The sequence below is a fragment of the Pongo pygmaeus genome, chromosome 16 (assembly GCF_028885625.2).
Source record: "Pongo pygmaeus isolate AG05252 chromosome 16, NHGRI_mPonPyg2-v2.0_pri, whole genome shotgun sequence".
Lineage (NCBI taxonomy): Eukaryota > Metazoa > Chordata > Mammalia > Primates > Hominidae > Pongo > Pongo pygmaeus.
Genome location: NC_072389.2, coordinates 23,961,688 through 23,988,309, shown reverse-complemented (window position 1 = coordinate 23,988,309; position 26,622 = coordinate 23,961,688). Strand labels below are relative to the sequence as shown.

General features: G+C 43.0%; 1 protein-coding gene across 10 annotated transcripts in view; it reads right to left on the bottom strand.

Annotated features, from left to right (window-relative positions):
• LOC129026583 (E3 ubiquitin-protein ligase HERC2-like) overlaps window positions 1-26,185 on the bottom strand; it is a 36,035-nt gene extending 9,850 nt beyond the window's left edge. For 4 of the 10 annotated variants that reach the window (XR_010124080.1, XR_010124079.1, XM_063653272.1 and 1 more), the window contains exons 1-4: window positions 20,610-20,747; window positions 6,224-6,436; window positions 1,917-2,615; window positions 506-615 (exon numbers count right to left, since the gene is read on the bottom strand). Coding sequence is in view for 8 of the 10 variants with exons in the window: in XM_063653272.1 (XP_063509342.1) it covers window positions 506-615; window positions 1,917-2,052 (246 nt within the window). In the remaining 2 variants the exon portion in view is untranslated. Of the gene's footprint in view, window positions 1-505; window positions 616-1,901; window positions 2,616-6,223; window positions 6,437-13,788; window positions 13,924-20,609; window positions 20,748-25,354; window positions 25,458-26,058 lie in introns of those variants that run through there. The other 6 variants (XM_063653273.1, XM_063653274.1, XM_063653278.1 and 3 more) reach the window with 6 other exon arrangements.
• Window positions 26,186-26,622: the final 437 nt, after the last annotated feature.

The following is a 26,622-nucleotide window of genomic DNA, read 5'->3' as shown; positions in this document are numbered from 1 at the left end:
AAGGAGAAAAGATATTTATTCCTAGTAAAAACAGATTAACTTTTTTTTTCATGGTGTAGCAAAAATAAAAGCAAACAGCTAGATAGAAGTGAAGAAATACTTGGGATATGAAAGGAAATGAAAGTAAAGCCGTGGTAATTAAATCACTGAATTGACACCAAGATTTCAGCACACGACATCACCTTTTGCTGATAGGAAAGACCAGTTAAGAAGCTCAAAGAGCATGTTTACATGAAAGATCTAGGATCTTAAATTCATGGAATAAAAATAATTAAATGAGGAAAACTGAAAAAAAAAAAAAAAATTCCCAGTCTAGAAAACTAAGCATAAAAAAAGGAAGTGAAGAAAAGGAAAAGAGAGAGCGAGCTCTGGGACATGGTTCTCTGGTTACAGAGCACCACATCTGCTGCAGTCACACACAATTCAGTGAAACAAACACAATGCAACAGGTATTTGGACACAGAGCCGCTTCCCCAAAGTGTTCCCAGTCTGTGGCACCCCTCACCTCAGAGTGCCTCTCTGCACAGCCAGCTCCAGCAGGATGGCCAGGGCCAAGTGCTGGTCCTGCAGGGGGACGCTTCTGGCCCTTTGGTGCCTGGTGTTCCGTGAACATCCCTGAAATGAAAACAATGGATGCAGGAACAAAGCGACCTCCAGAAAGACAGCATGCTTACAATCACACTAACACATTTACTACACGCTCCCTCCCAAGGAAGGATATATTTTTAATATTTAGAATCAAGTTTCTGAGACTTGCTACTCAAATTTTTCAGAGATTTTTAAAGTGTAAAATTAGCTTACAGAAATATATTTTATTTAAATTATTCATTCAGACACTATATTACAGTAGATGACATACTCCAAGTTTGTGAAACATAAAATAATTTATCTCATTATCAAAAACATGAGTAGAAGAATATCTAGCTATCTTTTCCAGTTTCAATGACTTGTAAGACTATAACAGTATCAACATCCTCCTACGGAATTAGAGAGCCAATCTCCAAAACCACCTGATAATCTGAAGGCAAAATGTCTACACTAATTTTTATCTCTGATCAATGAAATATTTTTAACTTTTCTATGTTACTCAATAATAAATTTTTTAAAATTCTATCCCAAGACTGCGGAGAAAGGATCCTATGGCATCAATATTACAGCTGAATTTTTGAAATCAACTCCATGCCTATGTTCAGGGCCTCCAGGGTTAAAAATTTGTGGTGATGCCTTCACCAGCAGGCTCAGGAAGTGGACTCAGAGCCAGGGACGCAAACGCCAAAGGCCTCATGCCGGATGGAAGAAGGCACAGTGCTGACCTCTGCAAGGGGAGTGAGGAGTGGCCTCACTTTTCCTCTGCATCTGCCCTCCCTGTTGAATTTTATATTTTCTTTAAATTTAAAAACCTTAACAAAAATGCATAGCACCTAAGACCAGAATTCATGTTTTTCTTACACACAAATGATTCCTATTCAAAATTTTTTACGCTAAAAAGACCAGCTAAAGGACTAAACTATTTGATCTTGAGTAGTTGTTTACTCCCACGTTATCTATAAGACTTCAAACCAAGCGCCACTCTGCACTCAGGACAGCAGCTCCTAATCACAGAGAGACACACAATGTAAGTGCTCAACCCTCCACGAATGACTGATGGCCAAATCTCTAAGCATCCTCCCTCGTCCATCTCATTTAGTATCACAGCTTCCTGGGTCTAGTCAGAATATCATATATCAAATCTCCTGAAAAGCTGAGAACCCAGACCCAGAATCACAGCACTGAGAGCCCGCTGAAAACAGAGGTGAGAAACCAACCTACTAGGCTTCTTAGCTCTAAAGCGAGGGTGGTAAGAACCAGCCTCAAGCAGGCCAGCTGTCTGCGTGCAGAAGGCAAGAAAGGAAAGAACTCACCCCATCACAACGGACCTGAGGAAGCTGGTCGCTCTCTCCACCACCTCCAGCTACAGAGAGGACCCGGTGCTCTCATCGAAGAGCGAGGCCTCGGGAAGTGCTCGCAGGGCGTCCAGGGACTCCTACAACAGCTCACTGCAGAGGTCCGCATTCTCGCCTGGGCGCACACGTGTCAGAGGAGCCTGCCCACTCCCCTCACTCTCCTGCTGGACTTCCCACCCCTCAGCGAGAGATGATGCCACTGTCACCTTTCCAATCCCTCACTCAACAGGCCAAAATCTAGCACAGCTGTTCCAGTCAATTCTGTATTTCACGGCTGTCACATGAGCAATACAGTAACTTCTTATTCTTCTAGAATTAAGTCTGTACTCAGGTGTTCCATGGTAGTGGCTGACGTGGGGGTGAGGGTGCATGCACTCTCTTTTTTTTTCTTTAAAGCACAGACATGAAAAGTGAAACAGCCTCTGCAGCCTCTCATCTCACAAGCAAGGAAACCGAGGCACAGAGAGCACAAGGGATCAGCCGAAGGGCACATGGTGGCTGAACGGAGCTCAAAACCCAGACTGTTGATGCGTTAGGGAAGCAGAACAATGCATCACACCAGGGACCATACCTGATCGCCAAGCCCTGCACAGGAAGGCGAAGGCGAAAGACAGTGCCACTCGGGATCCCACTCTGGCGAGCCCCTCCACACCTTTGCTCACAGGCCGGGAACTGCAGACGACACACACGGAACATACAACCAGTCAGCAGCAGAGGGTGCAGATACTACATAAAATCAATACTATGAAAGGGTGTGTACCAAAATCTGACCAATGGTTTTCTTCAAGTGACAGGATCACAAGTGGATTTTTAGTTTCGTTGTTTAACAACTTTGATCAAATGTCTTTTGTAAAGGAAAAGTTTTCTCTTTAAGCATCAAAGAAATGTATAAGGAATTTTAAATGTCTTGGGAAAATGCTCATGAAATGACCTCCCAAAGTGAGATTCTAGTGGGAGGAAGCAGACGATAAACAGATAAATACATAAACAGAGGGAGAATAAACCCCACATGGGAGACCAGGCCGGAGAGGAGCTGGAAGAAGAGCAGCAGAGACGCACAGGGTAGCCTGGCTTGCCCCAGCTCCGGCGTCCTCCACTCGGGGTCTGCTCCTGGCCGCGGGTGAAGCCCTGTGTGCTTGAGCCACCCCGTGGGGAGTCGCCCTCTTCTGAGGATGGTGCTCATCACCGTCCTGTGTGTTTTTAAGCTTTTCGCTACTTGCGTATGTTAATTTCACAAGTCAGTTTCATTCCGCATGTAGTAAAAGGTTATGCAAATGGTACACCACAAAAACCATCCTGTACAAGAGAGAAAAGGCTAGAATACCAAAAGGCATAATCTCAACTCAATTATGCATAGAAAGTAATTTTATTTTATACTTTATAGTATATCATATTTCTAATATATGTATATTACAGTATTGCTACTATATATTCTCCAAATTTACTAAAATTTGCTTTCATGATCAGGGGATACGCTATAAAAACAGGTGACATGGAGTTCAAGACCAGCCTGGCCAACAGGACGAAACCCTGTCTCCACTAACAATACAAAATTAGCCAGGTGTGGTGGTGACATGCCTGCAATCCCAGCTACTCAGAGGCTGAGGCAGGCAAATCGCTTGAACCTGGGAGGCGGAGGCTGCAGTGAGCCAAGATCGCACCACTGCACTCCAGCCTGGGAGGCAGAGCAAGACTCCATCTCAAAAAAAACAAAACAAAACAAAAAACAACAAACAGGGATGTTATAGAAGGATCTCCCCAAGATACCATGTGTAATAAAAATGGCAAAGAAGAACATGGCTGGCCAGGGCAATGGTACACGCTTATCCACAAGTGCCTGAATAATGCACCGGGAGCTCAGAGAGGAAACACAAGAACCTCTGAGAAGGGCACTGGGTACCTGGAAGATGGAAATCTTTGCTCCCGAATCCTAAAGGAGAAATATGAACATGACAAGACACAGACATGTAACAGGACACACAGTCCTTACAAGAGAAGCACATGGGCCAAGTGTGGTCAGAGGAGGTGGGTGAGTCACTTTAGGTCAAGAGTTTGAGACCAGCTTGGCCAGCATGGCAAAACCCCGGCTCTACAAAAAATACAAAAATTAGCCAGGCATCGTGGCACATGCCTGCAGTCCCAGCTACTTGGGAGGCTGAGGTGGGAGAATCACTTGAGCCCAGGAGGTCAAGGCTGCAGGGAGCCATGATAGCCCCACTGCCCTGGGCAACAGTGAGACCCCCATGTGAAAACAAACAAACAAACAAAATCATCTCTAGATTAACACCTAATACAAGGTAAATGCTCTGTAATTAGTTGTTACATTGTATTGTTATTTGTATTTCTTAATTGTTGTGTTGTTTTTTATTGCTTTTCTTCCAATATTTTCGATCCACAGTTGGTTGAATCTGTGGATGTGAAACCCACAGATACAGAGAGCCAACTGTAATGTGATTTCAACTATATTTAAACATAAGGAAACAAAAAAGGAAAACAAACACAAAAATTAAAATGTAAGAAAACAAGGAAACAAGCTGCAAGTATCGCTCGTGTCTCTGGCGAGCAAGATGATCAGGGTTTTGCTCTTGTTTCTTCCTGCCTCCTGTACTTTCTATGTGCTCTCCAGGGAGTCAAAGTCACTATCACAGTCAAATAAAGCCAACACTCCTAACTACACAAAATATAGTTTCATCTGGCAATCTTGTAGTTCAGCCTTCTGAGGACAAAAGTCTGATAGACAGCTTCATTTTGGAAAAGTACAATTTTACATAAGCTTTAAACATTCTAGTGGCTGTTAGCAAATAGAGGAAATCTGTAATATATTATCAGGCATCAACAAATTAAAACTCATATGCCCAAAAGCATCCCCACTTTTTTTTTTTCTTTTTGAGACAGGGTTTCATTCTTGTTGCCCAGGCTGGAGTCCAACGGCACGATCTCCGCTCACCGCAACCTCCACCTCCCCAGTTCAAGCAATTCTCCTACCTCAGCCTCCCGAGTAGCTGGGATTACAGGCATGTGCCACCATGCCCTGGCTAATTTTTTTATTTTTAGCAGAGACAGGGTTTCTCCATATTGGTCAGATCTCAAACTCCCGACCTCAGGTGATCTGCCCGCCTCAGCCTCCCAAAGTGCTGGGATTACAGGCGTGAGCCACCGCGCCCGGCCCAAAAGCATCTCTTGTAATAAAAGAATAAGAAAATCACATTAGGAAGGAAAAACATGAAGCATCTAAACTAGATGGGCACTGAACATTACAATCTATCTCCTTACCCAGCAGCAAAACAAAATAAAACGTACACAATGTTCAGAATTCATTTTCAAATTTATACTTGAGCTGATCTAAAGCTTTGGCTGGCTTCCACAGTTACTGACAGAAAAAGGTCTTTAAAATAATGACTCAGAGCCAGGCGCAGTGTCTCATGCCTGTAATCCCAGTACTCTGAGCGGTTGAAGCAGGAAGATTGCTTGAGGCCAGGAGCAAGACCCCATCTCCATGCGCGCGCACACACAAACACACACACACACACACACACACACACACAAATTATTTTTATTTAGACAGGCATGGTTGCATGTGCCTGTAGTCCCAGCTACTCAGGTGGCCGAAGCAGGAGGATCACTAGAGACCCAGAGTTCAAGGTTAGAATGAGCTATGATTACACCATTGCACCCCAGCCTGGGTGACAGTGCAAGACGTTGCCTCTCAAAAAAAAAAAAAAAAGAAACAAAAAATTTTAATTGAATAAATAATGACAGAGATTACATAGTATGGTCTGTTACTACATGAGCAAATTGGCAAATTCATTCTCCAGATTACATAAAACATACAAAAAGGGAAAGCAAGAATAAATTTCAGAAGGGGAAGACAGACACTATATTGAAAATCTTAATTAAACTTTCTGAAACAAAACAGTCTGAATTTTATATTTAACTGGCATTAGGATTCTTTTTTTTTTTTTTTTTTGAGACGGAGTCTCACTCTGTCGCCCAGGCTGGAGTGTGGTGAGACGACCTCAGCTCACTGCAAGCTCCGCCTCCTGGGTTCATGCCATTCTCCTGCCTCAGCCTCCCAAGTAGCTGGGACTACCGGCGCCCGCCACCACGCCTGGCTAATTTGTTTTGTATTTTTAGTAGAGACAGGGTTTCACCGTGTTAACCAGGATGGTCTCGGTCTCCTGACCTCGTGATCCACCCGCCTCGGCCTCACAAAGTGCTGGGATTACAGGCGTGAGCCACCACGCCCGGCCCATTAGGATTCTTTCTTTGCTTTATATTACCTTTTTCTGTCCACAAGAGGCAGAGAAATGCCACTGCTTTTCCACTTAACTTTGACATTCTCCTGAAAAATGGTTCAAGGCAATGAAACAGTGCTCCAAGATTACCAGCCTCTGCTTGAGTCACGGGGCTGAGAGTGGTGGTGGCTGACTGGATGGCGAGGGCCTGCTGCTCTTTAACCAGCACAGAAAGACACCCCTTCAGTTCATTCACATCTAGAAAACAAGACAAGATAACATCTCACCTGTGGACAATGTGGCCACAGTTTGTTGTAATGTTGAGAAAATGGATGGTGACAACAGGTAGTACTCAAAGGCATGATATGTGGCAACAACGGTTTTAACCACTTTACACATATGAATTCAGGCAACCCTCACACCCAGCACTGTCAAGCAGTGTTGTAAATCCATTTTATGGATGAAAAAACTAGGCACCAAGTGGTTAAGCAACTTCTCCGAGGCCACACAGAGGAGTACGGCACATGACAGAGACTCTGAACCACCATGGCATACTGCCTCTCTGAAAACATCATACAAAAGTTGGCCGGGACAATGGCTCACGCCTGTAATCGCAACACTTTGGGAGGCCAAGGCGGGTGGATCACTTCAGGTCAGGAGTTCGAGACCAGCCTGGCCAACATGGCGAAACCCCTTCTCTGCTAAAAAAAAATACAAAAATTAGCTGGGTGTGGTGGTGCGCGCCTAGAATTCTAGCTACTCAGGACGCTGAGGCACAAGAATCGCTTGAACCCAGGAGGCGGAAGGTTGCAGCGAGCTGAGCTTGTGCTGCTGCACTCTAGCCTGGGTGACGGAATGAGACTCTGTCTCCCCAAAAAAAAAAAAATTTACTAACACAGAACTCTGAAGTCAACATCAATCAATATTTTTCAGCAGCACATCTCCTAAACAGAGAAAAACACTAGCCATTACTTCTATGTTGAAAAACCAAATTCAAAATAAAAACGATGTCTTGATAAAATTACCCACTACGCATGACTCATGAAACACATTTATGGACATATTTTAGAGGAAGATAAAGTAACCAGTTAGAATACACATTCCAACTAGTAAGTGATATTTCATTATATTATTCTCTTTATTTCTATGTATCTTCAAAAATTTCCATACTAAGAAGTGTTTTGTAAGTAGCTAGAAGGCAATCACATGAGTGAAAATAATTCAAAGGATTCTGGTCTTTCGATTAAGCATGCGTCTACCTCAGAGTACAGATCATTATAGGGGAACTGTAAGTTACCTCCCACCAATCCCCTATAACAGCACAGTTCCCAGTGGCAGGGTGAGAGCTGGGCTCTTCTGGGCCTGCCTCTCTGCTGCTTACTAGCCTGGAGGCCAGCAGTCACCAGCCTCGCAGCCCTGGATCCTGACAGGTAATAACAACACCCCTACTGGCTGCCTCCCCTTGGGCAGAAGACATCAGTTTTCCGGCTACCCATTCCCTGGATATGCTCTCCACTGGACGGGAGGGACCTTAGAAGGCAGGAGAGGCACACATCTCACCACTCCCTGGAAAGGCACAGGGTGACGCACACTGTGCCCAGCACCAGCAGTAGGATGTGAGAGCTGAAGCTTTGCAGCTAAGAGCTAATAGTTATTTAAAATGACATGAAGAATACTGAATTGCACACTGGGCTCAAGATGGAGAAGTGAAAGACTGACAGGTAAAGCAGTGCCCCTGCCCTTCTCAGGGCATCGCCACTGAGCCACCCTTCAGGCAAGGAGGCTGGCCCAGCTCTTCAAGGGCTAAGCCCTTCCTGAAGAGTCACTGCATTTTCCGCTTTTAAATAATACATCTCCCTTCTGCTTGGCTGCGGAGCCCAGAAACAACCCCAAAGCTCCAAGAAGACAGCTCTGCCCTTGAGCACCCACGTGCCCTTCTCCCTGACACCCTCCTGCTTATTCCATCGCAATCCTGACTGTGCAGTCCATCACTCATGTACACTCTGAAACAGTGGGTGAGAAAATACACAAACCATGGACACCACTGGGGAGTCAGAACTCCTACCCCTGCCTCACAGTAACCAGGGGCCTCTAGGCAAAGTGGGAAGCCTGGACTTTGTCTCAAGCTGCCAGTGATGAGCTGAAGCACACCCTATCCCGGCCAGAGCAGGGTCACAGAAAGATTTAACCACTTACACGGAAGATTTAAGTAAGACCTAGAGTCACCTAACAACATGTTCTATTGAGAAAGTCACTCATGATACCAAGAACCAGGAAGATCTAAAACCAAATTTTAAACAACAATTATAGAAATACCACAATGAAAGATGTGGGAATAATGTGGCCAATAATTAAAAGCGGTCATGATAAAAAGGCTTCAACAAGCAATTACAAACACATGTGAAATAAATGAAAAAATAGAAAGCCTAAGACAAGAAAAGGAAGACAAAAAAAAAAAAAAAAGAAACCAAATAGGAAGTTTAGAACTGAAAAATACAATAACCAAAATAAAAAGCTCAGTGAATGGACACAGCAGTAGAGTGGAGGAAAAAGGGCAAAGAATCAGTGATGTAAAAGATAGAAGTTACCCAATGTAATAACACAGAAGAAATACACGCCCCTAAGGTGGGGCATGGTGGCTCATAGCTGTAATCCCAGCACTTAGGGAGGCCGAGGCAGGTGGATCACAAGGTCAAGAGTTTGAGACCCGCCTGGTCAACATGGTGAAACCCCATCTCTACTAAAAATACAAAAATTAGCTGGCCATGGTGGCGGGCACCTGTAATCCCAGCTACTCAAGAGGCTGAGAGAGGAGAATTGTTTGAACTCGGGAGGCGGTGGTTACAGTGAGCCGAGATGGTGCCATTGCACTCCAGCCTGGAAAACAGGGAGAGATTCCATCTCAAAAAAAAAAAAAAAAAAGAAAAGAAAGAAGTATATGTCCCCGCGGAAAAGAAAAACAAACAAAAAACAAAACAGTCTCAGGGACCTATGGGACTATAACAACTCCAGTCACTGAACTCACAAAGGGACAGGAGAAACAAGGTGGGGTTGACCGGGAGGTGGAGCTTGCAGTGAGCCAAGACTACACCACTGTACTCCAGCCTGGGAGACACAGCAAGACTCTGTCTCAAAAAAAAAAAAAATAAATAAATAAAAAAAGAAGTTGGGGTTGAAAGTGTACTCTAAGAAGTGATGGCTTAAAAGTTCCCAAATTTGGCAAGAGACATAAACCTACAGATTTAAGGTAAGCAAACCGTAAACAGGATGAATCCGAAGAAATCCAAACTAAGACATATCATAACCAAACTCCAAAAAACAAAAGACAAAGAAAACATTTCAAAGGCCACTAAAGAAAAACAGTACCTCAACTATCATGGATTAACAGGTCAAATGACAGCAAATTTCTCATCAGAAACCATGGAGGCCAGCTGAAAGTACAAAATATTTTTCAAATGATGAAAAGAACCATTAACCCAGAATTCTTATATCCACCAAAAATGTCCTTCGGGAATGAAAAGGAAAGCAAAACATTCTCAGAGGAAGTAAAACAGAATTTGTCACCAGAAGACCCACACCAAGAGAAAGGCTAACGGAAGTTCTCTAAGCAGAATGGCAACCATCAAAGAAGAAAACCCTGGAACTTCCGGAAGGAGGAGATGACAAGCACACCAATGCATAAATACAACAGACTTTTCCCTCACCTCTGGATTTTGCTAAATTATGTCTGAAGGTTCAACCAAAAATTATAACATTGTCATATGTGGTTATCAATGTAAGCAAATGAAATACTTAAGGCAAGTATATTACGAACAGGAGAACAGAAAGGAACGTCAGGGGAGGTAGTTTCTATATCCCTGAAGCTGGTAAATGACAACACCAGGTACAATCTAATAAGTGTTCATACATACACAGGCTGAGTGTCCCTTACAAAATGCTCAGGAGCACAAGTGCTCCGCATTTCAGATTTTTATCAGATTTAGGAATATTTGCATATAAATAATGAGATATTTTGGGGATAGGACCCAAGTCGAAATACATTCATTTATGTTTTATATATACCTTATACAGAGAGCCTGAAGGTGATTTTATATAGTATTCTTAATAATTTTGTGCATGAAACAAAATTCATGCTAAGTACCTATGAATGGAATTTTCTACTTGGGGGCATCATGCTGGGGTGCCCAAAAGTTTTGAATTTTGGGGCATTTCTGATTTTGGATTTTGGGTTTAGAGATGCTCAATCTATATGTAATATAGTACCTAGAAAAGCCACTAAAAAAGCTATACGAAAAGATACACTCTAAAACACTACAGAAAAATCAAAATAAAATGCTAAAAATGGTCAAGTAAACCACAGACAGCCAGGAAGAATCAAACCAAAAAAATGAAAAACAAAAGAAATAGAAAATACAAAATAAAATGGCAGTGTTAAGCCTCAATTTAACAATAATGACATTAAATTAAATGTAAAGTCTGAATACATTAAAAGACACTGGGAGAATAGGCTAGAGAACATGATCCAACTACATGTTGTCCATAAGAAAGTGACTTCAAATAGGCAAACTGAAAACAGAAGCACAGAAAAAGAAAGATCATGCAAACATTACTGAAAGGACAGCAGAAGTTGGCTACATTAATACCAAATAAAGTAAGCTTCACAGCAAAGATAATTACCAAGAGGGCTGGGCACAGTGGCTCACGCCTGTAATCCTAGCACTTTGGGAGGCCAAGGTGGGTGGATCACCTGAGCTCAAGAGTTTGAGACCAGCCTGGCCAACATGACAAAACCCCATCTCTACTAAAATACAAAAATTAGCTGGGCGTGATGGCGGGCCCCTATAATCACAGCTACTCAGGAGGCTGAGGCAGGAGAATCACTTGAACCTGGTGGGTTTGGAGGTTGATGAGCTGAGATCGCGCCACTTCAGTCCTGCCTAGGCAAAAGGACCGAAACTCTGTCTCAAGAAAAAAACAAAAAAAAAGAAAAAGATAATTACCAGGAACAGACGGCAACATTACAAAATGAGAACTTGGTCAATACACCATTAAGACGCAGCAATTTGAAACAAAAAACAATGAACAGAACTGAAAGGAGAAAAAGACATTTATACTTTTATAGTTGGAGACCTCAGAATCTCTCTCTACAGCTAATAAAATTAGGAGACAGAAAGGCTGCCAGGATATAGAAATCAACATCACCATCAATCAACTAGATCCAATCAAAATTTATAGAACACTCCAGCCAATAACAGCAGAATACATAATCTGTTCAAGTATCCACAAATACTAAGTTAGAACATATTCTGAGGCATAAAACAAACCTAACAAATTTTTTGAAATTACAATCACACAGCATATGTTCCCTCAAACAATGGAAACAAATTAGAAGTCAACAAGAGAACAATTACAGGAAAATTGCCTAACTCTCAGAAACTAAACTTTAAAACTTCTAAATAACCCATGGATCTAAGAGGAAGTCTCAAGGGAAATTTTAAAATATATTCTGAACTGAGAGAAAATGCAAGTACTATACATCAAAATGAATGGGAAAGAGCTACAGTGGGTGATGAGAGAGAAATTTACAGCACTAAATGAATGGTACGTTAGAAACTTGGAAACAAATCAATAATATAAGTGCCCACCTCGACAACCTAAAAGAAAAAAAAATAGCAAAATAATCCCAAAAGTAAACAGAAACGAAGAAATAATTAAGGTAAGAGTAGAAACAAAGTGAAAACAAAAAAACAATAAACAGTAAAGCAAAAAGCTGCTTCTTTGAAAAGATCAATAAAACTGACACACCTCTCTCAGCAATACTGACCAAAAAAAAAAAAAAAAAAAAACAGACATAAATTACCAACGTTAGTGATGTCACAGACTCTAAAGATATCAAAAAAGATAATTAATTAGGAATTACTAGGAACAACTCTACACACATAAATTTGACAACTTGGGCAAAATGGACTTATTCCTCAAATAATACAAATTACTACAACTCACCAAATATAAAATAGATCATCTGAATAGCCCTACCACTATTAAGAAAACTGAATTCATAATTCTAAGAATCCCGAGAAAAAAGAAATTACCAGACCCAAATGAATTCACTGGATAATTCCATCAAACATTAAAAAAGAATTAACACAGACTCAAAACAATCTCTTCTGGAAACTAGAAAAGGAAAAACCTCCCAATTCATTTTAAGAAGCTAATATTAGCATGATATCGAACCTAAAGACAGTACAAACTACAGGACAATATATACATAGACACAAAAATATTCAGTGAATTATTAGCAAGTAGAATTAAACAATATATAAAAAGAATTACACATCATCGCCAAGTAGTTTCACTGCAGGAATGCAAAGCTGGTTCAACAGTCAAAAATCAATGTAACCCACCCTATTAATAGGCTAAAGAACAGAAATTGCATGATTACAAATCAATTGATTTAGAAAAAGCAAATGACAGGCTGGGCACAGTGGCTCACTCCTGTAATCCCAGCACTCTGCAAGGCCGAGGCGGGCAAATCACAAGGTCAGGAGATCGAGACCTTCCTGGCTAATACGGTGAAACCCCGTCTCTACTAAAAATACAAAAAATTAGCAGGGCGTGGTGGCGGACACCTGTAATCCCAGCTACAGGAGGCTGAGGCAGGAGAATGGCGTGAACCTGGGAGGCAGAGCTGGCAATGAGTCAAGATCACGCCACTGGACTCCAGCCTGGGCGACAGAGTGAGACTTCGTCTCAAAAAAAAAACAAAAGAAAAAGCAAATGACAAAACTCAATACTCATGCATAAAAATTCTCAAAAAACAGTAACAAATGGGAACTTCATCACTTTGATAAGCAGCATTTACAAAACCTTAAGCTAAAACCTATGCTAACAACAATGTCAGAGAGGGTCCTCCTAGACCTACTTTACACAGCAGAGAGAATTATTAGGAATGATTTAGATAGTCACTAAGAGTTTACTCTCCTAAGAGATTACAACACCAAATGGCCAGCAAGCCCTTTTCGTTAGACAAAAAGAAAAGCTGTGATCTGTTAACACTCTCAGAAGGCTCACTATGAAATGTACACTTCTGAACTCCTGCTGAGGGCCTACACGCTGCAGTGTTGAGAAGCAAGTGTCCAGAGGTCTCCTTGGAAACACTGCAAAAAAAATGTGAGGGACTGATGGATGAATAGAGGGACGAAAAGGTGGAGAGAGCAGTGATAAAGCAAGTGGGATGATGCCAGCGGCACAGTCTTAGGTGGTGAATATGTGGGTGTGCACTGTAAAATTCTTTCAACTTTTCCGTATTTTTTTCATAATAAAATATTGGAAAAAATAAACCTGTGAAAAAGGAAGTTTTAGTCAAACGTATCTAAGCAAAAGAAAAAGCAAGTTCTAAATTCCTATGGCTCAAATTAATGTGTTTTTCTTTTTAGGTTGAGATGCAAAAGCAAAAAAGAAAAAAAGGAATGAAAGGAATAGGAGCTATTCTAAAAGCGACAAATTCCACCTGCAGTTTGACTAAAGATGACGTGGCTGAAGAACATGCTTTGAATCCAAGCCCCTTCAAGGCTGCCAGGTAGAGAGTCGGTTCTGCGAAAGCTCCATACCTGTGAGCAAGCAGGGATTCCAAGTAAACCCTCTTCATTAAAGCCGCCCTGAGTCAACAAGCTGGGCTTCAATCTGAGCAAGAAAGGTATACTTCGTGGCTAGTTACCCACCCATAACTGTAGGTACTTTGATAGCTAGGTGAGGGGAAAGAAGGAGAAAGGCAAAACAACAGATTTTAAAAATCACAACAAATGTTTATCAAACAGTATGTGCCAGGCACTGACTTAGAAGCTTCAAGTGCATTATTTCATGTCATTTGCACAGCAACTCTCTGATAAGTATTCACTTATTTTATACATATTATATAATTTTAATTATTTACATTATATTATACTTATTCCTTTTTTTTTTTTTTTTTTTTTGAGACAGAGTCTCACTCTGTCACCCAGGCTGGAGTGCAGTGGTGTGATCTTGGCTCACTACAAGCTCTGCCCCCGGGTTCACACCATTCTCCTGCCTCAGCCTCCCGAGTAGCTGGGACTACAGTTGCCCGCCACCACGCCCAGCTAATTTTTTTGTATTTTTAGTAGAGACGGGGTTTCACCATGTTAGCTAGGATGGTCTCAATCTCCTGACCTCGTGACCCACCCGCCTCGCCCTCCCAAAGTGCTGAGATTACAGGCATGAGCCACCGCACCTGGCCACTTACTCCTATTTTATACATGAGAGGCCCAAGGTGAGACAAAGTGATTTGTGTAGAGTCAGATAAAGCCAAAATTGATAACCAGACAGACTGAAAAACTTCTCTGCCAGCAGATCTAGAAATGATAAATGAAGATCTTCAAACTGAAGGAAAATGATACCAGAGGGCAACTGGGATATAAACAAAACCTTAAGGGCCCAAAATGATAAACATGTAGGTTAACATAAATACTTTTTTTTTGGCCGGTCGTGGTGGCTTTTGGGAGGCCAAGGCAGGTGGACCACCTGAGGTCAGGAGTTCGAAACCAGCCCGACCAACATGACGAAACCCTGTCTCTACTCAAAAATACAGAATTAGCCAGGCCGTGGTGTTCACTTGGACATATGACACAGCAACACAACCAACCAAGAACAGGTCAGAAGCAGGAAGCTGTGGTCAGAGCATTGCCCCGCAGCTCAGGCAGCGTTAATACCATTTGCAAGTGGAGAGTGACAAGTTAAAGATGTAACTGAAAATGCCAGAGATGATAGATTTAAACCCAAGTGGTCTAAAGATTCCAAATAAAAAACAGAGGTTGTCAGGGTGAATAAAGAAGCAAGACCTAATTATATGATACCTAAAAGAAATCCACTTTACATATACACAAAGGTTGAAAGTGAAAAAAGCTAAACCAGGCAAACACACTATGCAAACACCAAATCAGAAGAAAAGAGAGTAGTCAGACCAAGGTTACTTCACAACAAAGAATATCACCGGAGATAAAGGGGGTCAAATTTATGAAAATGACATAAAAATCCTAAAAGTGCATGCACTTGGCTGGGCATGGTGGCTCACGCCTGTAATCCCAGCACTTTGGGAGGCTGAGGCGCGCAGATCATGAGGTCAGGAGATTGAGACCGTCCTGGCTAACACGGCAAAACCCCGTCTCCACTAAAAATACAAAAAGATTAGCCGGGCGTGGTGGCGGGCACCTGTAGTCCCAGCTACTCGGGAGGCTGAGGCAGGAGAATGCCGTGAACCTGTGAGGCTGAGGTTGCAGTGAGCTGAGATCGCGCCACTGCACTCCAGCCTGGGGGACACGCAACACTCCGTCTCCAAAAAAAAAAAAAAGAAAAAAACTGCATGCACCTTATAACATAGTTTTCAAATACATGAAGCAAAAACTGCAGAGCTGAAAGAAAATAATCCATAATTAGCATGAGAGATTTCAATTCTCCTCAGAAGAGGAACTAAGCAGTGAAATTGCTCTTCATGCCTCCCCAGCACAATGGAGATACTCCAGGGAAATAAAGGCCAGTCACTGGGGCTCATCTCCCCAGAACGCTGAGACGCTGAGACTGGCTTCTCTGTAAATAAATGACTAGTATTTGCTAGGAAAAGAGTCCTTATCTATGAAATGTTTTTAGCAAGATGTGGTTAGTTGAGGATTGTGTTTGGTAAACATACCTAAAATCCAGACTTATGGGACATGGCTCCCTGGAAAAGGTTCCCTAAGGTGTATAAACCATCTGACTACAAAATGGGAACACTGCACATCCTTAATTCTCCTTGTTCAGTGAGATGATGACACACCTCAGTGAGAAGACGACACGCCTCAGTGAGAGGGCAACACGCCTCAGTGAGGGGACAACACACCTGAGAGGACAACACACCTCAGTGAGGGGACGACACGCCTCAGTGAGGGGGCGGCACGCCTCAGTGAGGGGGCGGCACGCCTCAGTGAGGGGACGACACACCTGAGGGGACGACATGCCTCAGTGAGGGGACGACACACCTGAGGGGATGACACGCCTCAGTGAGGGGATGACAGACCTGAGAGGACAACATGCCTCAGTGAGGGGACGACACGCCTCAGTGAGGGGACGACACACCTGAGAGGACGACATGCCTCAGTGAGGGGACGGCACGCCTCAGTGAGAGGTCTCATCTCTCAGGCGGGGTTCAAAGAGGACAGACTTGGGGGAGTTGCACAGCTTGTCCCACATCTCTCCCCACTTTGCCTGAGCACACAAGTGAGGATATTACTTGTATCTTTAAAGTTACTAAGTAATCAGGAACGGGTAAGATCTCTGAGATTCATGTCAAACTAATGTGGTAATCCAACCTTGTGTGTTAGTTCAACTCCTCTTCTAACAGTGAATAGAACAAGTAGGCAGAAAATTATTTCAAGTCAAGGATACCTGAACACTATCAACTTGATCTCATTAAATGCTTTACGGGGCAGGAAAATACACATTTTTCTTTTTTTTTGAGACATAGTCTCACTTTGTCACCCAGACTAAAATGCAGTGGCACAATCGAGATTACAGGCGCCCACCACCAGACCCAGTTAATTTTTGTATTTTTCGTAGAGACAGGGTTTCACCATGTTGGCCAGGCTGGTCTCGAACTCCTGACCTCAAGTAATCCACCCACCTCGGCCTCCCAAAGTGCTGGGATTACAGGCATGAGTCACCGTACCCGGCCACATTCTTATTACGTGTGCATGAAACATTCCACAGAACAGATCATATTCTGGGGCTTAAGACAAGCCTCAACATTGAAATCACAGAATATTTTCTCTGACTACAACTAATTTAGAAATTGTTAACAAGAGATATTTGAAAATCCCCAAACATTTAGAAATGAAATAACACATTTCCAAATAATAAGTGGGTAAAAGAAGAAATTAAAAGGGAAATTAGAAAATATTTTCAACTGAATGAAGATGAAAATAAATAAACATTTCCAAATTTGTGAAATGTGGCTAAACAACGCTTAGAGATAAATTTATGTTATAGTTTTGAACACCTGTTAGAAAAGACAAAAAATCTAAAGTCAATGATCTAAGCCTTTACCTTAAAAAACTAGAAGAGGGACGGGTGTGGTGACTCACACCTGTAATCCTAGCACTTTGGGAGGCCAAGGCGGGCAGATCATGAGGTCGCGAGATCGAGACCATGCTGGCTAACATGGTGAAACCCCGCCTCTACTAAAAATACAAAAAATTAGCCGGGCGTGGTGACGGGCGCCTGTAGTCCCAGCAACTCGGGAGGTTGAGGAAGGAGAATGGCGTGAATCCGGGAGGCGGAGCTTGCAGTGAGCTGAGATGGTGCCACTGCACTCCAGCCTGGGAGTCAGAGCGAGACTCTGTGTCTCAAAAAAAAAAACTAGAAGAGACAGAAGAGCAAATGGAACCCAAAGAAGCAGAAAAAAGGAAATAATAAAGAGTAAACAGAAATCAATGAAAAACAAAACAAACAAAATCAATAAAACCAACAACTGGCTCTTTGAAAAAACTCAATTAAACTGATAACTTCTAGTAAAACTGATGAAAATGGAAAGAGAGAAAATACAAGGCACATTTCAGCAAACTTCTGGATAACAGGTAGTATATGCTGGTACTTACTACACACAAGATAACTGCATAGGCTCTTTGCCTGGCCTACTGTGCTGAGCCCATAATAGCCTACAAGGTAGGTACTATTATTAACCCCACATACGGACTTTTTCTAAGAGACAGGGTCTCACCCTGTCACCCAGTTTGGGTGTAGTGGCACAATCATAGTTCACTGCAGCTTCAAACTGCTGGCCTCAAGCAATTCTCTCACCTCAGCATCCCAAAGTGCTGGGATTACAGGCGTGAGCTACCATGCCTGGCATCACAAATTATTTTTATATATGTACATTTACACAGGTATGTCCATTCAAGGAAAAGAAAGTCTGAATATCCACACTGAAGGGATAATAGTGGCTAGCTCTTAGAGGAAAACTGAAATTGGGGTGGGCAGTCACGTGAAATGTTTATCATCTATACATTTTTATAAGAATCCAGGTATATTTTTAATTGGAACAAAAATGCATCACACATTTAAAAAATTTAATTACACAAAATAAAGTAAGCAAAGAATAAATATATGGGTTTCACCGTGTTGGAGAAAGGGAAGAGATTATGAACTCCATCCATGATAAAGAACTCCTATAACCCAAAACAAAAAACTCAATTAAAAATGGGCAAAAGGGCCAGGCACAGTGGCTCATGCCTGTAATACCAGCACTTTGGGAGGCCTTGGTGGGTGGATCACCCGAGGTCAGGAGTTCAAGATCAGCCTGGCCAACATAGTGAAACCTCGTCTCTACTAAAAACACAAAAAATTAGCCAGGAATGGTGGCAGGTACCTGTAATCCCAGTTACTCAGGAGGCTGAGGCAGGAGAATCACTTGAACCCAGGAGGTGGAGGTTGCAATGAGCCAAGATTGCACCACTGCACTCCAGCCTGGGCAACAAGAGCCAAACTCCGTCTCCAAAAAAAAAAAAAAAAATGTGCAAAGGATTTGAACAGACATTTTTCCAGTAAATGTATACAAATGGTGAATAAGCATGTAAAAAGATGCTCAGCATGACTAATCATCAGGGAAATGCAAATCACAACAACGAGATGCTGTACCTACTCACACAAAAAAGGATGGCTATCATCAGAAAAGGAAAAAAAAAGAAAAAGTGTTGGTGAGGGTGTGGAGAAACTGGAACCTTGGTATACAGCTGCAAGAATGTAAAACAGTGTAGCCACTGTGGAAAACAGTTTACTGGTTCCTCAAAAAGTTACATCTACTGCCAGGTGCAGTGGTTCACACCTGTAATCTCAGTAACTCAGGAGTCTGAGGCAGGAAGATCACTTGAAGCCAGGAGTGTAAGACTAGCCTGGGCAACACAGTGAGAGTCTGTCTCTAATTAGTCAAGCGTGGTGTTGTTCACCTGTAGTCACAGCTACTTGGGAGGCTGAGGCAAAAAGATCACTTCAGCTCAGGAGTCCAAGGCTGCAGTGAGCTATGATTACATCACTGCATTCCAGCCTGGGCGACAGAGTGAGACCCAATCTCAAAAATAACAATAAATAATAAGTTAAACATAAAACTACCACATTATTGGCCAGGCGCGGTGGATCACGCCTGTAATCCCAGCACTTTGGGAGGCCGAGGCAGGCGGATCACGAGGTCAGGAGATCGAGACCATCCTGGCTAACACGGTGAAACCCCGTCTCTACTAAAAATACAAAAAAATTAGCCGGGCGTGGTGGCGGGCGCCTGTAGTCCCAGCTACTTGGGAGGCTGAGGCAGGAGAATGGTGTGAACCCGGGAAGCAGAGCTTGCAGTGAGCCGAGATTGTGCCACTACACTCCAGCCTGGGAGATGGAACCAGACTCGGTCTCAAAAAAACAAACAAAAACAAAAAAATCTATTGACCAATTCCACTCCTAGGTATAGACACAAAGAATTAAAAGCAGAGACTCAAGACACTTGTAAACCAATGTTCATAGCAGCATTACTCACACAAGTCAAGAGACGAAAGCAACCTGAGTGCCCACTGATGAAGGGATAAAATGTGGCTTACATATATAATGGACTAGTATTGAGCCTTTAAAAGGAAGAAAATTTTGACACATGTGGATGAACCCCACAGACCTAAGAAGTTCAATAACCCAGTCACAAAAGGACAAATACTGTATGATTCCCCTTATAAGGAGACACCTTGAGTAGTCAAATTCTGAGACAAAAGTAGAATGGTGGTTGCTTGGGGGCACAAGGAGTTAGTGTTTCATGGATACAGAGTTTCAGTCAGAGAAAATGCAAAAGTTCTAGAGATGGATGGTGGTGATGGCTGGGCAACAATGTGAATATACTTAATGCCAATGAACTGTACACATAAAAATGGTTAAAATGGTTAAGTTTTATGGTATGTGTATTTTACCACAATATTTAAATTTTTTAAATTACATTTTTAAAAATTGTTAACAGACCAGGTGTGGTGGCTCACACCTGTAATCCCAGCACTTTGGGAGGCCGAGGCAGGCAGATCACAAGGTCAGGAGATCGAGACCATCCTGGCTAACACAGTGAAACCCCGTCTCTACTAAAACTACAAAAAATTACCCAGGCATGGTGGCAGGTGCCTGTAGTCTCAGCTACTCGGGAGGCTGAGCCTGAGGCAGGAGAATGGTGTGAACCCAGGAGGCAAAGCTTGCAGTGAGCTGAGATCCCGCCACTGCACTCCAGCCTGGGCAACACAGTGAGACTTCATCTCAAAAAAAAAAAAAAAAAAAAAAATTGTTACCAAAAAATTACTAATAATCCATCCAAGTTATTTAGAAAAGGAGTGTCAGATCAAGCTTTCCAAAGTGCCAAAACTCAGAAGATTACCTGGTTGCTTGCCCCATACCCAGCTGTCCAGAATTCACTTGGCACTATATACAGGTGTAGGAGTTTCTTCTTCATCTTTTTTCTCTCTGTCATCCAGATCTTCTTTCTTTGTTCCACTTTGTTCAACACTATCATCTGCAGAATTAAAAAATTTTTAATCTGTAACTGCTTTTCAGAATGCCATACCATTAGTCAGTCTCTGCAAATGTCCCTCCCCGAAAAGTTAAACACACATCATGAACTGAATGTTTGACAACTTAAAAATAAAATACATCAGTCATATCTGTAACAGATCCAGTAAAATTTTCATAAAGAAACCAAAACATTGGCCGGGTGCGGTGGCTCACACCTGTAATCCCAGCACTTTGGGAGGCCAAGGCGGGTGGATCACGAGGTCAGGAGATCGAGACCATCCTGGCTAACATGGTGAAACCCCACCTCTACTAAAAATGCAAAAAATTGGCTGGGCATGACAGCGGGCGCCTGTAGTCCCAGCTACTCGGGAGGCTGAGGCAGAAGAATGGCGTGAATCTGGGAGGCAGAGCTTGCAGTGAGCCGAGATGGTGCCAATGCACTCCAGCCTGGGTGACAAAGCGAGATGCCATCTCAAAAAAAAAAAAAAAAAGAAAAGAAAAGAAACCAATATATCAAATTATTTAAAGCATGTCTTCCAAAATGATATTCCATCAACTTCCTAATGGGATTTTTAAGCCATTCTACTGAAATCAGTTTCTTAAGAGTGAAAATTACGTAGTATAGATGACTTCTATAAGAAACATTAGTTAACATTTAATTATAGTGTACAGGTAGGCTTACAAATAGAAATTATTTAGAAGCAATAAGATTGTTAAATAATTTGATAACATTGGTGATGAAAACAAAATGACACCTAAAAGGTACAGAAATAGTTTGGTGGTAAAACTTTGCATATTGAAATATAGAGACCCCTCTGTTATCTGAAATAAACATGAACAAAAACTGACACAGAAAATCAGTTCAAGTAATAATTAGCAAAATATTTACCAACCGTTTTCATTTGCATAAATAGGGCAGAATCATGAAATTTCAAAGATACAATATTCGTATTAATATTCATAACTATATATAGTTATATGTAGGTATATACACATATATAACTTTAGTCAGAATTTTTATGGTAACAAATAAACTGTGTGCTATTTAAGTCATATTTTCCAAAGAATAAACAAAAGTGTAATGAAGAAATAGTGGTGCATTTCAAGTTCTTAACACAGATGACACCTTGGTAAACTTTTTAGATCACAATATTTTTAAGTCATTAAGACCATCTAAAACTATGCCTTAACTTGCTTCGGAAAACAGTTCAGCACATGACCCAACTTTCACACTACTAGGTCTTTATCCTAGGGAAATGGAAACTACATTCACACAAAATCTGTACAGAAATGCTCACAGCAGGATTACAATTGTGAAAGAAAAATGGAAACAACCACAAGGTCCTACAATAGCAGAATGGATAAACACCATGTGGTACATCCAAATGATGAAATACTACTATTCAGCAATATAAAGAACCATTAATACACAGAACAACTGGTAAATCTCAAACATATAACTGGGAGTAAATGAAGATGGTTTCAAAATGTTACTTAAAATACGGTTCTACTTACATGACATTCTCAAAAAGAATACCCTACACCGATGGAGAACAGATCAGTGGCTGCCAGGGTAGGAGGCCAGGGAACATGTGATAAAAAGGAGCACCTTAAGGGAGCTTTTGAGGTGATGAAACTTCTCCATCCTGATGATGGTGGGGGTTACATGAATCTATAGAGGTCAAAATTTACTCAACTAGATACCACAATAAAATAAATTTTATATAAGTTTTTTAATTAAAAAAAACATCAGCTGGGTGCAGTGGCTCACACCTGTAATCCCAGCAATTTGGGAGGCCAAGGCGGGCAGATCACAAGGTCAGGAGTTCGAGACCAGCCTGGCCAACATGGTGAAACCCCGTCTCTACTAAAAATACAAAAATTAGCCAGGTGTGGTGGCATGTGCCTGTAATACCAGCTACTCGGGAGGCTGAGGCAGGAGAATCGCTTGAACCTGGAAGGCAGAGGTTGCAATGAGCCGAGATCATGCCACTGCACTCCAGCCTGGGCGACAGGGCGAGACTGCGTGTCACACACACACACAAAAAAAAGTTAATGGTTCTCATTAATATTAAAGTTTCAATGAAATTCTACAAACATGCATTTAACATTCAGCGTATTCAAAGCACTTTTATACTAAAGTAAAAAGATAACATCTAAAAAAACTTTAGAAAAACCTATCACATACATATAACTAATCGATGCAAATCTGGCTTTGGAAAGGGTCATGAGAAAATATCTAGGTCCAGGGGCTGGGCACGGTGGCTCACGCCTGTAATCTCAGCACTTTGGGAGGCTGAGGCGGGCAGATCACTTGAGGTCAGGAGTTCAAGATCAGCCTGGCCAACATGGTGAAACCCTGTCTCTACAAAAATACAAAAATTAGCTGGGCGTGATGGCCGGCACCTGTAATCCCAGCTACTCAGGAGGCTGACGCAGAAGAATCACTTGAACCTGGGAGGTAGAGGTTGCAGTGAGCCGAGATTGTGCCACCGCACTCCAGCCTGGACCACCGACCACCGAGTGAGACTTCATCTCACAAAAAAAAAGAAAGAAAGAAAATATCTAGGTCCAGGTTAGGGAGGACAGCTGGAATACAGTCTGGTGGAATCATATCAGAGCAGGGAGCTGCATCTGGAGGGCTGGAGTAGGGTGTGGCCCCACTCTAGAAAGAAACTGAGAAACGCATCCTGGGTGAAGCAAGAGCAGAGTCCCATTCTGCAACAGGTGAGCATTTATCCCGATCTGAGAAACTACATGCAAATTTATAAGTCTCACTTAGCCTCTTATTTTCCTTAACAACATGTAAAATGAAAGAACAAACAATTCAGAAGGTTAAGACGTGAAATACACTGAATTCAGAAATCATACACAGAAAGGTAGGAAATGAATGGAGGAAAAAAGCAGCTAATGGAGAGTGAAAATGAGCCAGGTGGGCAGCTCACACCTGTAATCCCAGCACTTTGGGAGGCCGAGGCGGGCGGATCACTTGAGGTCAGGAGTTTGAGACCAGCCTGGCCAACATGGTGAAACCCCATCTCTACTAAAAATACAAAAATTGGCCGGGCGTGGTGGCAGCCACCTGTAATCCCAGCAGCTCTGGAGGCTGAGACAGGAGAATCATTTGAATCCAGAAGGCGGAGGCTGCAGTGAGCCGAGATGGCACCACTGGATTCCAGCCTGGGCAACACAGTGAGACGCTGTCTCAAAAAAAAAAAAAAGGAATTTAATATGTATAAATCTATCTATACATATTTTCTAATAATAAAAAACACACATCATGCCACACTAAAAATAAAGACATTTACTGAGTGCCAAAAAATCTCCCTAAAAATCCCAATCACTTGGGATCTACGTAAAGAACAATTATGCTCTGCTTTCTAACCATGATTTTTAAAAGAACAAAGGGCAAAAAATTCATCAAATGTGGGCCAAGCGCGGTGGCTCAAGCCTGTAATCCCAACACTTTGGGAGGCCAAGTCGGGCGGATCATGAGGTCAGGAATTCAAGACCAGCCTGGCCAATATGGTGAAAGTCCGTCTCTACTAAAAGCATAAAAATTAGCTGGGCGAGGTGGAGGGCACCAGTAATCCCAGCTACTCAGGAGGCCGAAGCAGAGAACTGCTTGAACCCAAGAGGTGGAGGATGCAGTGAGCCAGGATCATGCCACTGCACTCCAGCCTGAGCGACAGAGCAAGACTTCCTCTCGAGAGGAAAAAACAACAACAAAAAAATTCATCAAATGTAATGAATAAAACACATAGTTTAGATTTTTCCATGTACTTAGTTTTTCTAAGAGCATCTTTTGGAACTACTGTTTCACAGAAAACACTTCGGGGAACGTTTTAATTTATTAACAAATACTGGAGGGCTAGGAGGAAGAGGTTAAAACTTTTTAAAATATACAGAGTGAATCACTGATACGTGCCCAAAAAAAAAAAAAAGTTGCTGATTCCTGTCATGGAAGGCACTGTCATATGGACACTGTTAGCCTCAGCATCTGGAGGTCCAGAAAGGGAAAATTTCAAGTCAGATAGAATTCTATATATACCATTTATTTGGAGCCTTCAGCCCTCAAGATCCTAACATCATGACCTCAGTTTCAACACAATTGTCCTTAGTCCTTGTATTGGTTACAAATACAAACCAAACAGCTCAACTGAACTAACTCTCATCTCTCCAGAAACACAAACACAAGACCTCATAAAATGAATGAGTTTCTACAGGCCATAATTACTGAACTGACTTCTCCAATTTTCCCCTCCACAGTTAACTAAACAGCTCAAAAACTGTCAGCAACAACAGTCACCATGATATGGTTAGGAGTGTGGCAGATTTCTTAACGAGCAATAATAAATAGGAAAAAAATTCTGCCTATTCATATATCTCAAGTTTCGTGCACTTGCAAGAAACTAATTAAAAGGCAGCCGTGCACAATTTACAAAAACAGCCATAAAGACTGTTAACATTATAAGTTACAGGAAATAAACCTGCTCCTCTAATATAGCAAGATACAACTGACTTCCCCTTACATGCCCTAAAAAAAAAGCCTTACCCGAGAAATTTAATAGAAGCAGAAACACATCAAGAAAAAGACATGTCAAACCCCACCTGTATATCTGTTTGCAACCATTTGGAGTCAAGTCGAGCCTGGGCAGCCAAACAGAAAGATTCAGAGGGCATCTTTTCTCCAGCTTCCTCCCAGGTCTCAGGCCTGCAAGTAAACATACATGTTGAAGACCTAACGCTTTTTAATAACTTACAAAGACACTCCCGAAAAAGTTTAATGCAAAAAAAAAAAAGAGAGACAGAGAGAGAACAGAAAGAGGGGAGAGAAGAGCTGGGGAAAGGGAGTGAGGGGGAAAGAGGGAAACGGAAGAGACGGAGGGAGAGGGAGGTTCTGGCAAGGGAAAGCCTCCTTCCAAGGTAGGCAGGGTGTGCCGGGTTTCTGCACCACGCTGGCGAGACCTGGAGAATGGACGCTCACATGAGGCCAAGTCACAATGTCATCTGCCCTCAAATCCAAAAAGTACACACACACGACAGGAAGTCCATCGTGTTAACGGACAAATGACAGCAGCATAAATCTGCCGCTTTACCCCACAGCAGGGCACGTGCGTGAAACAAATTACTCAAAAGGATCGCCAGTAGAAAAACCCACAGCCACCACCACCTAGAGATGAAGAGAGGCCGGAGGCTGCGCCGCGGGCGGTCAGCGCAGGCCCAGGTGCGACCGCCGCGCCCGCGCCCACGCCCACCAGCCCGGCGCCCGCACCGCCCCTGCCGGCGGCCGCCCCGGTGTCCCAGGCCAGGACCTGACGCGCTGGGCCGGGCAGCCTCGCCCCGCCGGCTTGCGGACACAGCCACCCAGCAGCCGCAGGCTCAGCCCGCGCCCACGATCCCGGCGCCTCTGGAGGCCCGAGGGGCGGGCGGACACGGGACTACCGCCCCCCGCGTACGGCCAATCGCAACGGGGCTGCTCCGCGGGCGCAGCCAAAGGGGAAAAGAAGCCCTTCGCGGCTCCTCCGGACTCTCTGGCTTCCCGCAATCCCGTTTATCTTCCTGCTTGGTGCTCACGGGCTGCGGCCAGGGCCAACCGCGGGCGCCGGAAGGCGGGATTTCCGTTGCACGCACGCCCGCCCGCACTCCCACCGGAGACTGTCTCTCCCCGCCCAGCGCTCTTAATTATGCCGCGGGTGGTTGCGCTCACGCCAACTGGAGCTGTTCAGGGATGGAGTGGCCAGACCAGCTCCCCTGGGGATGAGAACGGATCTTTGTGTGGTCGGCTGGGGACTGAAGAGTTACCTGGTGTGTGTTCAACTGAATGCAGCAAGAGTCTTGGGCAGATTACATGGAGCAGCTGTGGAAGCACTGGGCAG